This window comes from Ruditapes philippinarum, unplaced genomic scaffold, assembly GCF_026571515.1.
Source record: "Ruditapes philippinarum isolate M1 unplaced genomic scaffold, ASM2657151v2 ctg2766_1_1_1_1, whole genome shotgun sequence".
NCBI lineage: Eukaryota > Metazoa > Mollusca > Bivalvia > Venerida > Veneridae > Ruditapes > Ruditapes philippinarum.
Window position 1 is genome coordinate 83,477 of NW_026865110.1, and position 14,309 is coordinate 97,785.

The 14,309-nt window shown below is 33.0% G+C and overlaps 2 protein-coding genes across 2 annotated transcripts; both read right to left on the reverse strand.

The window, feature by feature from the left end:
• Positions 1–1,165: 1,165 nt before the first annotated feature.
• Positions 1,166–2,275, reverse strand: LOC132727850 (lipase ZK262.3-like). The gene has a single exon (XM_060713436.1). The coding sequence runs from the start codon at positions 2,273–2,275 to the stop codon at positions 1,166–1,168; it is 1,110 nt and encodes a 369-aa protein (XP_060569419.1).
• Positions 2,276–12,970: 10,695 nt separating this feature from the next.
• LOC132727851 (lipase ZK262.3-like) lies at positions 12,971–13,894 on the reverse strand. Its single transcript, XM_060713437.1, has one exon. It carries the CDS (start codon positions 13,892–13,894, stop codon positions 12,971–12,973), a length of 924 nt encoding a protein of 307 aa, XP_060569420.1.
• Between the last annotated feature and the right edge of the window lie 415 nt (positions 13,895–14,309).

Here is a 14,309-nt window from a genome sequence, read left to right on the forward strand (position 1 = left end):
TGTTAATGTATTTATTTTTCTTGTTTATCATTTTTACATTAGCATTAATATACGTGCGTCATTTTCTTCCAGAACTGAAATCTTTATTCGTTCATAACAACTTTAAATTTAGTGGTGCAAAAAAAGAATCTAAAACGCTTCTACAAAAATGTAACAGGAGCTATGCCTATAACCTAATATATACGAGTTTGATAGAATTCTCACCATTCTTGGCATCACAATAATAGAATTAGAGATACCCCAAGGTGGTCGTCTTAACCCGTAACTTGCTGCAAGCTAAACTGATAAGCCTTTGCCACCAGTATACACATATCCGTTCAGTTCAGGCACTCTACCATTAATAAGTGGCGGAAGTATTTTGATCATGAAATCCCTTCAGGGATTTATTTGGCTTATTTTGTAGCCGTTATTAGGTCATATTCCCAACTGAAAATAGTGTATATTTTTCCCAATCCACAGGAAAATATTCCCCATTGAAAGCTACAAAAAATATTTAATAAAGAATTCTAAATTCATTGAAAAGAAGGACTTCTTCACTATAATAGTGCTTTAAAATGTTTAAATGTTTATATATATTGATAAATATCGAAGCACTATAATACAATTAATCTTATATTTCTTTGTTCTGACGTATTGATAGTAATAGGCCGTTATTCCAAGTTTAAAATTATTTTGCAAGAAGAAGGGGTCAATGACATTATTAATTCAAACTATTTTGAATTCTTACCAACAATAACTATTTTTAGTTATAATTGTAATAGAAATTTGATAAAGGTACAACTTTGAAACTGATTTACAATATGAAACCCATGGGAAAATGTTGCTTAAACTCCCATGCAAAATGTTAATGAGATCACAGTAAGTTTAAATACATGTACACAGTCATATTTCCAGTACAGAGCAAACCTATGTTATTTTTCTCTAGTTACTGGTATATTGTAGCATTTCTTTGTGTCGAACTTTGATAAGTCGATATTCTCGAATGGTCGAAATAACATTTAATCCCCGTTCTTTTTCTATATATATATATTCTGTTTTGTATTTGTATGAATGTAGTTGTTCAGAATGCTCTAGCACTGTTCTATTTGAAACGCTTTGTACATTGTTTGAAAATATATCAGCTCAGAGATAACATGTATAACATCTGTGAAAGCAAATAACAATTTTACGATTTTTTCAGAATATGATCGCGACAATAGGTGCCAATCGGGATATTAAAGTATAGTTTGTGTTTATTTATCAAAGTGTCGACAAAACGTCTTTTTCTTCTGCTATTGTTCTCGCACTTTGATTTGGAATCTTCATTTCCGTTGCAGACGATATAATTCGAGTCTTTGTCCATTTCTGAATCTGTATACAGAACCTTTTTCCCATGATGATAGGGCCCATTAAATAATGTACAGGTTCCCAGCCTGCAAATCGGAAGCCTAGCAACAGCATCACCACTCCTAACAACTCTCCAACTGTAGGGAACCAGTCTGTCATGGGCAAGGGCATATCTTTTGTTCCCGACTCTTGGCATACCGAATGTGTACAGGAGAATTTGATCTGATTTCAAAACGTTATTTTTAACAAGCATGGCGCTTGCTATGGACGCTGCAGCGCCTCCTAGTGAATGTCCTGTCAACTTTACTTTATATCCGGGGAACCATTGTATCAAATCTTGAAGAAGATACTTGATATCACGGTAAAATTTACTATGGACATTATTGAAGTATTTCTGCACTTTACCACCCACACCAGACGACACTGAAGGTATTCCGATTACTGCGAGCACTTGATCAACCACCTGTTTCTCTCCCCTAGTTCCACGGTATGACACTATGATCTCTTTGTTTCTTGTCGAATAAGCCACTAAAGCTTGGCACTGTTTCTCGTAATCAAAATAAAAATCATCACATTTCTTGACAAGGACGGAGACGAGACTATAGTCGCTCCTGGGGAAAAGTTCCGTCAGACATTTAGCAGGCACGTCCGAATAAGCGATCGCAGAAAACAATGCGAGCTTGTAAGCTTCGTCTGCGTTGTAAGACAATTTATCGTTCGAATTATCAACAGTCCTACACTGATATCCGCTATCGAAAGACAGTCTGATACAGTGATTCCTAAGAGACCATTTAGCATGGCAGGACTGGTCTAAAGGGCACCAACGACACCGGCCATTACTCCATGTTTTATGATTTATACACGTGTAACAGTCCTTGTGCTTATTACAGCGAGAACTTCCTTCCTGAAGTGCCAGCAACAAGATAAAAATTACCCAGAGGCTTTCCATGTCTGGTACAAGTAAATAGTTTTTCCCTCTATTTGTTTGAAAATTTACTATATCAAGTCCGAATGGATATTTTCAAATCAAGATAATTGTGAAATAATTGATAATCTCCAACTTTACACTGTTACAATAAGTTTACAGCAATAAAGTTCCTCTTTGAATTTGTATTTATAAAACAATCCACGTTTGTCTTTTCTCCAAACAACTCCCTCATATGAAACGTTTATCCAGAACACTATGTTAACATGTTCACCTATTTACAAGTTCAATTGCTAGTTTAGAATCAGCTTCGCTCTTGACGCTGTCAAATTTTAAGCACGGTTTTAAGTACATGTATAAGATATTCCTCTTTTCTTTATATATCTTATGATCATCTCTGGCTCCATATTTTCTTAAAATTTGAAAGCAGATTGAGGTGTACCTTTGGATATTTGCACTAACGTAGCATTATCTGCACGATTTACATTTCCGGTTACCGTACCTTCAAATTCCATCTATATCATGCACGTGCGTTGTTTATATATATACAAGATGGCCTGTGGATAAACATATGCCTTGTTATTTTCTTTTCCTCTCCTAACCACATAATTGTCAATCAATCAATTAGCTCTCTCTGTGCAAAATACGGAAACGTAATTGAAACAAAAACTACCAAACTTCTGGTAATTGCCAGGATTGTTTTCCGGGAAATGTATTCATTAGTTTAGCGTCTGCTTACTTTCTTTGTATTCTTTTTCATGATGAAATTGAAGATTTATCAAAACCTGACGATGCAATAAAAGAATATAATTTGACAGGAATCGTTATACTTGTGACGATAATTAAGGCTGGATAAGAAAAACAATTTACCGGTCCTAGACATGTCCTGTTATATATAATATATCAACCATTGACAGGGCTTCCATTAGTTGAAGATTAGGAGTCAATAACTCCATGATTTTGGCTATGACTTCCAAACAAAAAATAATGCTTTTGCTTCTTTCCTTGTATAATGTTTTTCTGACTTCCAAATTTTGGAACTTAATGGAAACCGTGTAACCAACATCTAAAACATGGCAAGGCGACTTTCCATCATTACGGTCAGGCTCTAGTATTGTAACATGGCCGGTGATTGGCTAAAAAGGTGCAGGAAAAACCGTCAGATTCAATTGGACTTGAGGTGGTTGGATGAAAATGGGGTCTTTTAAAGTATCATAACTAATTTTGAAAAAAAACACTATATTGTTTTCGGAAGAAAATGAAATATTTCATAAGTCTCTATGATAATTTGTGAATTGGATATTTAAATTTCATTCTGCTAGAAAAACCAGCTCTGTAGCATGAAAATTCAATTGTAAGGTAGGATTAGGGACTATTTCTTATAATGTAAGTCTATGGGAAAATCAATCTGGTGTCAGAGCTTAATAGTGAAGGAAGATCACAGGTTCCATTCCATGCCTTGCACGAACAAGCATCTGAACGACAAACCTTCTGTGAGCTAGTTGGACAGACAGCTCCCTTATATTAAAGATTACGGTAACTATATACTTCATATAACGCGGTAATGTCTTATATTAGAGGAACTAAACTGTTTCCAACATCATCCAGTTCATACAGTTCGTTTGAATGATTCATACAATGGTAAATGAAGTGTACGTGAAAGTAAAGTTCAAGATTTAGTAATTTAAAAACTTAAATTTCGTTTAACCGGAATTAATTTTCATTATGTTAAATGTTTTGTTTAGGAAAGAGGGAAGTAAAATGGTTATTATCTGCACTTTTTAAACAGCATGAACTTACATGTACTTATTGAACCAAAAGTAACTAGCATATAACGCCAGTATGAGACATCTGTTAACAGTTAATAGACCAGACTGGTCTTCCTTGAAGTCTAGTCAGGTTCTATAGCTGGTAGCTCAATTTCTGCATTTTGATAATGAAATTTCTTAACTTCAAATGAACTGTTCAATATTCAGAGCTTGGTAAATTTAGCGCGTGTGTGGTAATATGGATGGGAAGGTGAAGCGGGTTAAAATTCTTACCACGAAAAACGTATAACCATACTATTTAAAACTAAACTGGTGATGCAAGCGTTGTTAACTTTTCATATAATATCAATGGAAAAAAGTAACATTTTATCCATGTCGACATTAAACGTTTTAGTTTCAATATTTCGACGATAAAAATCGGTGCCTTTACTCTTCTATCTACAGGTAGGTATAATGTTGCCATCTAACTATCATACGTGCTTAACGGATAACATGAAATTGAAAGACATGTACAATTATGTTGTTAATAATAAGTCCTGGTCTCACGTTTACGTTTGGCTTCAAATTACTTATTTTACTTTTCTTTTCTGTTTTATTCTATATTTGAAATTGGGTGCAGATATTTCGAACAAGAACTTATGCGGCTTTTTATTAATTGATGGCGGCCATGTAGCAGGTTGACCTCTTTAATTGTTTGCAATTTGAGGCTCTTCACAAAAACTTAAAATTGAACTAAACACATTCCCGAGTCCATTACTCTGTAACATGCGATGAACGTCTGCCTCGCTGCACATTTCAAAATGGATTCTCATATTTCTTTTCTTATTTCTATAACGCTAAATTTAAAATAGATACAAAAAATTATGCTCATAATAGGATGAAATACGCTTTGTAGCTCATGTTACTGTTACTTTATTTCAATATTGATTACATGAAAACAATTAATATCAAAAGTGACACACACCGTGCAAATATTTGTGGTAGTAATGAATCAACTAATGGGATATATAGATTATACGTGACATCCAATTGTTATAGTGGACAATAGACAAAATGGTATCGCGAAATCCTGAAACAATGCTAATATTTATACAAATCACCACCGACGCAAATAATCCATTAAACATTGTATAAGGACACAAACCCAACCCCTGTGAAACAATTGTAAAATATCGAGTTATAATAGTAAAAGCTTCAAGTGCCAGAGAGAAAGGGTTATTCAGTCATACTTACAGCCCATGGCTTATTGCCTTATAATTATGTTTAACGCTGTAATCATTAATTCATTATGTATCATAATTATGCCAAATTTTAATACACGTGGATTCTACACTCATGACGTCGTATTTGTTTAATATTTAATTAATTCAGAAGAATGTTTTACAAAGAGATTATTTTTTACTATAAAAATGGCAGATGATATCATTGCAAGGGGATGATACACATGTTTACCTTCAAGGGAGACAAATTCTGAGAAAACATCGTCATATGTAGATATGTATATATATATATATATATATATATATATATATATATATATATATATATATATATATATATATATATATATATATATATGTATATATATGTATATATATATATATATATATATAGTTTCGTCAAGGGAGACAACTTCGTCAGTGGATTTCACAACGTCAATATAAGGTATTATTGTTCTATTTTTGTTGTTTGCAAACAATCCAGACGTATAAATTGCATTGATTTTCGTAAATTATATATAATGCGTGGTCAAATGCAGCTGACAGTCGATTGTTACCAGATAATATCTCGTGTGTATTAGTAATAATCGCGATAATAATTTGAAAATTATATCGATTGTACACTTATCTGTAAATATAGCAAAATGTTGTTTACCAAAAATCAGCACGAAAGTAACAAGCTCATACAACAAGAGAAGAGCATGAAGATTTAAAACTGTATGTATTGTAAACTTTTCACGAACTCGAACGTACGAATATTGGTTCATTTTACAATTACGAAATAGTGATTAACAAAGGTCAAATGATAAATCATTAAAAATGTGAATAGTTATGAATGAAGATAGTCTTTTGAAAGATTTTTTGATAGAAAAAAAATCGCGATTGATCGTTCCTCTACATACCGCACAAAAGAAAATTAATAAATATAAATAAGTATGATTTATTTCAAAACAAAATGAAAATGCACATATAAAATTACTATCGTATGGTTTCTTAACTGACTAAAATCCCTTTACGAATAGTAACTTCTCGGCCAATTCCGTAAAATTTCGGATGGATAAGGGCGATTTTGAATAATTGGGGGCAGGGTGATCGGAATGCAATGAATTATGAATAAAGTTTGAATATTAAGGAAAAATTGTATTGTATTGTATGCGAACTGCGATATATATCTCTGTAGGTATATTCCTCATCACTGTAAAATCAGCGTTTCATTGTTGCGTTATACAAGGCATGGTCGTTCTATCAGAACTTGAATAAAATCAAATAAAATGAATCATGGAATAATTAGAGAAGGAATTTATGTTTTCTGTCACCAGAATGATCTATATGATGAATGTTTTATGGCTTAGGGACATTCATTTATATACTGTGAATGCATATTTCAAGGGGCAACGCTCTTATATTTCTTGTAAATTTCTTCTTTTTATATTTTATTGTAGTTGAAATGCACGATAAAGCCTTTCAAAAGAATATGTTTCTCCTGATATTACAAATGGTTGCTTTTTAATCTCAGTTTTTTGGATTTCAAAAACATATAAAAAAACTTTAGCAAATTATAAATCCTAAAACTGTTGCTGTTAACTTAGATTAAATGATTTTTGTTTGTTTACTTCTTTCCATAACTGTCATAAAAGTACAGTACACAAGAACTAGTGAAATAATGCCTACGCTTATTTTATGAGATTTTATTGTTTATTGAAAATCAATGTAGCTTTTTTATTTTCATTTTCATAGTTTCTAGAACCATTATGATAATAAAACTTAATTGACCTTAACTGGACCATCATTCAGTATTGGATCAATAGGTGTTAATTATGGATGATGTCATAGTTTTACTTGCTTTTACTGATACTGATCAGTTTCAGTTGATAATACTTAAAATCAGTACTTTGCTTGATTTAGTATGAAAACAACCTGATGTAATCAAGTATTACATGTATATAAACATTTAAAGGACCAATTTGAATATTGGGAGTACTTTATGTAGAATAAAATATAGATCTGTTCTTACGAAGTTAAGGATATCCACACATTGCCTTATGATTGAAACCGGACGATTATCGGATATGATCAGAATAGAGTTGAAAACACATGCAATATATGTCAATCTAGAGACATTGAAGACGAATTCCATATTATATGTGTGTGTCCCTGCTACCTTCTTTGTTATATGTACAACAGCTACTCGCTTAGTATCCAGAACTATTCTAAGAACTGGCCACTATTGACTCAGAACATGAACTAGTTGACGTAATTTTGGGTAACGTTATTCTTTTCATTCTAATCAAAATACAAATTCATAGCCTTGAATCTCTGAAATTATTATGAAGTGTTTTCTTTTTAGGGAAAATTGCTCATCTGTTGGTAAGAATTTACAAAAGGTCCTATACCATTCCTTTAAATTTTGCAGAATGACCCAATAGGAGGTCTGCTACATATTAATCTATTGAAAAAGCTATCTGTTAAATCATTGGAATAAGGCACTGCTTAGTTTGATTGCAAGTTACTTGCTATTGTTCAAGGGCAGGTAATACAATTATGAGATGGTTTTACCCCCATATTTTGTTTTAAGTGTTCTTTTGTTTCTTTTATTGTGTTCTTATACCAAGTAAAAAATAAACCTGAGACAATTTAAGTATGAGGATCTTCAATATGATAAATGAAACCGATGTTTTTTTCAGTAGTTGCATAATCATACGATAAGGTTTTGTGACCATATTAAACTTTGGCAGCCATGTTGATATTTTTGATAGATTATCCTTGTGCTGATATATTCAACAGGCATGTGATATAATGTATTTTATGTGATCTTATACTAATGAAAATGATTACAGCTGAAAAACTGAAATAATCTGAAAATTTTAATATAGCGGTCATGTTGGATTTTGGCGGCCATGTTGGATTTGTAAAAACTTAGATCAGCAGCTTGAATTCAAATAAATGTTTGATGCAATAATTATAAATCGTTTTTTTTTTTTCATACTGTTGAGTAATGACGACAACAGCTGAAAAACTATAACATTCTAACAGTTTTAATATGGTGGCCATCTTGGATTTGTCAGCCATCTTGGATTTGTTCAACCTAGATCACAGGCCTGAATACAAATAAATGTGTAATATAATAAAGTGGTGTTATTTCATACTGATCTGTAATGACTACAGCTAAAAAACTTTAATATTCCAAAAAAATCAATATATGGCGGCCATCTTGGATTTTTGGCGGCCATCTTAGATTTACACTACCTTGATCCGAGGCTTGAATATTATTTAATGTGAAATATAATGAATTGGTGCTATTTCATACTGTTCTAGTTATGACTACGGCTGAAATACTAAAATTTTCTGAAATTTTTTATATATGGCGGCCATCTTGGATTTTGGCGGCCATATTGGATTCGCACAATCCGGATCCCAGGCTGAAATGAAAAGGATTGTATTAACCAACAACTGTGCCAAGTTTCATACTTTTCACAATAGACGCACAATTCACCCTATTTTATGCACGGATTTCTTGGACTAATGCTGAAAAGGGTATTTTAGAAAGTATTGTGACCTAAGTACTCTAGTAGATACATTTGCATTTTGTATACGATACAAAGCGGGCCTGGCGGATTTACAAGGGTACATCTTTATATATGCCGCTTCCCCCAAAAGTGATGGGAGGAGTACATAACAATTAAACCATGTAAACTTGATGGAGTTTTTAATACTGTCATATAGAGCCTGCTTTATTATTTATCGAAGTGTATGCATCCATTTTCCGTCAGTTATCATAGAAAACTTGTTTTGATAAATTTATGCTTTAAGAAATTGTTTTTAAAAATGATGTTAAGACAGTCTACATTGGCAAATTTCAAGATAATATAACTTACACATTTAAGCGACCATACTCATGCCAACTCCCCTTGATAATCCTCTTTAGTTTCTATGTGGAATAACAGACTGTATTAACTATTTAACATTAGTTTTGCTGTGAGTTTTATTTTAGACAAGTTAACGGTACATATAGCTAGCTAGTCAGTCTATCTGCACTTTCAGTACTTTGATTTCATTGACATACCTATATTGTCATCGCAGTGATAACCTCCCTTAGTAGATTGAAATCGCTGTACTAATCAGGGGAGATCACTGCGTAGGAGATTGAATAAACGTATCATTTGAATTAACGGTCGCTTTTTAACTGTAAATAATTATATGAGTTTAAAACGACTATTTGAAATTCCGACCATTTGTCGGAAAGACGAACTGATGACGTATATTTTATGCGATAAAATGACAACTTTTGATTTAAATAATATAATATTAATTAAGTCTTTCTGCAGTAGTGAATAAGATATACTGCATGTCAGTAAACTGCTGTAACTTTTTGTGCACTTTTTTGAATGCTTTGTTAAAAATAAAATTAAAAATAAAATACGATTTAGCGTTACATGTTTTCTATTAAATTATCCCAGATGTTTTATGTTTTGATGTAATGACTTAATACAACGATTTTATATGTTCTCTTCTTTACAATTTACTCAACAATAATTTATAGGTACAGTGTATTATTTTTTAAGGATCATGTAACACAATTTTTTATGGTTTTGTATCATAAATATAATGCTCAAATGAAGATGAATATATATTGTAAAAAAGCATTATTTGTAAAGATATTACCGAATTTACATTTCACATTAATAAAGGGGGTGGGATAATTAGAAATTTATTAAAGTAAAATTTTTCAATAAGAATTTAATGCATATATTTTAAATATTACATATAATGTGGACAAATATTTGCAGTATATATTTCACATAGTCTTCGATGTTTGAAAATTGTTTAAGGAGAACAATTATGTGCATATATAAAATTTCACTTAAGTGTGATTTCAACCTTAATTACAACATACATGATCTTTAAGAAAAGGTCACAAGTTTTTCCTGAATATCATAAACAAATGAGTCGCGTCACGGCAAAACCAACATAGTGCGTTTGCGACCAGCATGAATCCAGACCAGCCTGCGCATCCGCGCAGTCTGATCAGGATCCACGCTGTTCGCTATCAGTTTCTCTACTTGCAATAGGGCTTGTAAGCGAACAGCATGGATCCTGATCAGACTGCGCGGATGCGCAGGCTGGTCTGGATCCATGCTGGTCGCAAACGCACTATGTTGGTTTTGTCATGGCGCGGCTCAAATTGTTCACATAACACTATTTCAGTGAGGAAGATATTCACAGGAAAACTGACGCCGTCATATTTCAATGACGTGTGCTATGGGAGGAAACAAACGCCACAAGAGTTCAGGTTCGACACACCGATAGAACGCGTGAAACCGTTATGGGAACCAAAGCAAGTGTCACGCGACACAGCACGTCACGTTCTTCAAAAAATACAAGATGCAAGGTTTGTGAAGGGTTTTTTTTTACAAGAATACAAAAAAAGAGTTTCAAATCAATGTCGATATTTCGTTTTGACCGTGCATTGGTAATAGGAAGAAGATTATAATCTTGCGGCTTGTTTCAACTAAAACATACCATAAAAAAGAGCAAGATCAACTTAGTACACTGTCGCTGTCATCTTAAACCATCGTAAATTTAAGGAAAATGTTCTAAGATAATCATTTTTAAGGAACCTTTCTTGTGAGGATTACATCAAAAAAGCATTGCCAATTTTGTTGTATTTGACTGTATATTAAAAACCTGAATCTCTTCAGATACCGGAAACAGAGCATGCTGGAGAAAGCTTCGATCAAAAAAGAGAAAGAGCGCATGCGCAGAAGCGAGGCAGCACTCTTGCGCGAATCTGAACAAGTGTCGCGGGGTGTTACAGCATATTTGGCCAAACTGGAGCGTCAAAAGCAAAAATACGATGCTAAAATAGCTGCTAGGAAAGAAAAACGGAAATCTATAGTCGAATGACTTTATTTCTGTATAACCACATCATGTTATTCAAATAAATTCATACACCGTGAGGTTTTTTCACATAAATGTCATTTAACACGATGTTAATGTATTTATTTTTCTTGTTTATCATTTTTACATTAGCATTTAAATACGTATGTCATTTTCTTCCAGAACTGAAATCTTTATTCGTTCATAACAACTTTAAAATTAGTGGTTCAAAAAAAGGAATCTAAAACGCTTCTACAAAAATGTATCAGGAGCTATGGCAATAACCTAATATATACGAGCTTGATAGAATTCTCACCATTCTTGGCACCACAGTAGTAGAATTAGAGATACCCCAAGATGGTCGTCTTAACCCATAACTTGCTGCAAGCTAAACTGATTAGCCTTTGCCACCAGTATACACACATCCGTTCTGTTCAGGCACTATACCGTTAATAATTTGCGGAAGTATTTTGATCTTGAAAACCCTTCAAGGATTTATTTGTCTTATTTTGTAGCCGTTATTAGGTCATATTCCCAATTGAAAATAGTATATTCTTTTCCCAATCCACAGGAAAATATTCCCCATTGAAAGCTACAAAATAAAAATATTGAATAAAGAATTATAAATTCATTGAAAAGAAGGGCTTCTTCACTATAAAAGTGTTTAAAAATGTGTAAAGATGCCATGACAGACAGTGATTGTTTGCATTCATTTAATCACTGCAAAATTTCAGACATGCATTTTTACCCAATTTTTAACAAAACATTGCTAAAATTACCAATTCCATTGGTATATGTCATGTTCCCAAAGTCCTTGAAAAAAAAATGCCATTGAACATTGCATAGACTGTTCCAAATTCTAAGCCGGGCATTATTATTTAAAGGCACATTATGCGTCAGAAATGAAATAATTTTACTAACATAAGAAAGGACAAATATGAGTATTATAACGTTTAAATAACGATTTTAGAGCATGTAAGATGCTTATTAACAAATGAATGTAACGCTAAATGTGCAGTTATATGTCTTAAAGTTAGTAAAATGTAAGCAAAGTAGTATTTTGACTTCCATACAAAGTACTTAATCACTGTAACTGTCAGCAAAAGAGGCAAAAGATACTTCAGATAAATGACCAATGAATATCTTTTGAAACAATTATAGGACACCAAAAATAGAAAACTTTTGTGAAATAAAATTTAAAACATTTCTAGGGAATGATGGATTTTAAGAAATTCAGCATAAATTCAGCATGCTAAGGCTTAGATTGAACACAATTGAATAAATAGATATATCAGATTGATAAATATCGAACAACTATAATACAATTAATCTTTCATTTCTTTATTCTGACGTATTGATAGTAATAGGCCGTTATTCCAAGTTTAAAATTATTTTGCAAGAAAAAGGGGTCGAGGACATTTTTAATTCAAACCATTTTTAATTCTAACCAATAATAACAGTTTCTTGTTATAATTGTAATAGAAATTTGATAAAGGTACAACTTTGAAACTGATTTACAATATAAAGCCCATAAAATACCATGCAAACTGTAAATGAGAGATCACAGTAGGTTGAAATACATGCACATAATCATATTTCCAGTACAGAGCAATCCTAAGTGATATTTTCCTAGTTAGCATTTCTTTGTGTCGCACTTTGATAAGTCGATATTCTCGATTTGTCGAAATAACATTTAATCCCCGTTCTTTTTCACTATATATATTCTGTTTTGTATTTGTATGAATGTAGTTGTTCAGAATGCTCTAGCACTGTTCTATTTGAAACGCTTTGTACATTGTTTGAATCTATAACAGCTCGGAGATGTATAACATCTCTGAAAACAAATAACAATTTTACGATTTTTTCAGAATATGATCACGACAATAAGTGCCAATCGGGATATTAAAGTATAGTTTGTGTTTATTTATCAAAGTGTCGACAAAACGTCTTTTTCGTCTGCTATTGTTCTCGCACTTTGATTTGGAATCTTCATTTCCGTTGCAGACGATATAATTCGAGTCTTTGTCCATTTCTGAATCTGTATACAGAACCTTTTTCCCATGATGATAGGGCCCATTAAATAATGTACAGGTTCCAAGCCTGCAAATCGGAAACCTAGCAACAACATCACCACTCCTAACAACTCTCCAACTGTAGGGAACCAGTCTGTCATGGGCAAGGGCATATCTTTTGTTCCCGACTCTTGGCATACCGAATGTGTACAGGAGAATTTGATCTGATTTTAAAACGTTATCTTTAACAAGCATGGCGCTTGCTATGGACGCAGCAGTGCCCCCTAGTGAATGTCCTGTAAACTTTACTTTATATCCCGGGAACCATTGTATCAAATCTTGAACAAGATACTTGATATTACGGTAAAACTTACTATGGACATTATTGAAGTATTTCTGCACTTTACCTCCCACAGCAGACGACACTGAAGGTATTCCGATTACTGCGAGCACTTGATCAACAATCTGTTTCACTTCCCTAGTTCCACGATATGACACTATGATCTCTTTGTTTCTTGTCGAATAAGCCACTAAAGCTTGGCACTGTTTCTCGTAATCAAAATAAAAATCATCACATTTCTTGACAAAGACGGAGACGAGACTATAGTCGCTCCCGGGAAAAAGTTCTGTCAGACATTTAGCAGGCTCGTCCGAATAAGCGATCGCAGAAAACAACGCGAGCTTGTAAGCTTCATCTACGTTGTAAGACAAATTATCTTTCGAGTTATCAACAGTCCTACACTGATATCCGCTGTCGAAAGTCATTCTGTTACAGTGATTCCTAAGAGACCATTTAGCATGACAGGACTGGTCTAAAGGGCACCAACGACACCGGCTATTACTCCATGTTTTATGATTTATACACGTGTGACAGTCCTTGTGCTTAGTACAGCGAGAACTTCCTTCCTGAAGTGCCAGAAACAAGATGAAAAATACCCAGAGGCTTTCCATGCCTGGTACAAGTAAATAGGTTTCCCTCTATTTGTTTGAAAATTTACCTTCTGAAGTCCGTATGCATATTTTCAAATCAAGATAATTATAAAATAATGGATAATCTCCAACTTTACACTGTTACAATAAGTTTACAGCAATAAAGATCCTCTTTGCCTTTGTATTTATAAAACAATCCCCGTTTGTCTTTTCTCCAAATGAAAAGTTTATCCAAAACACTATAAAAATG

What these genes read in the sequence shown, in the direction of transcription:
- LOC132727850 (XM_060713436.1), bottom strand. Translation starts at nt 2,275, where the DNA reads ATGGAAAGCCTCTGGGTAATTTTTATCTTGTTGCTGGCACTTCAGGAA.
- LOC132727851 (XM_060713437.1), bottom strand. Translation starts at nt 13,894, where the DNA reads ATGACTTTCGACAGCGGATATCAGTGTAGGACTGTTGATAACTCGAAA.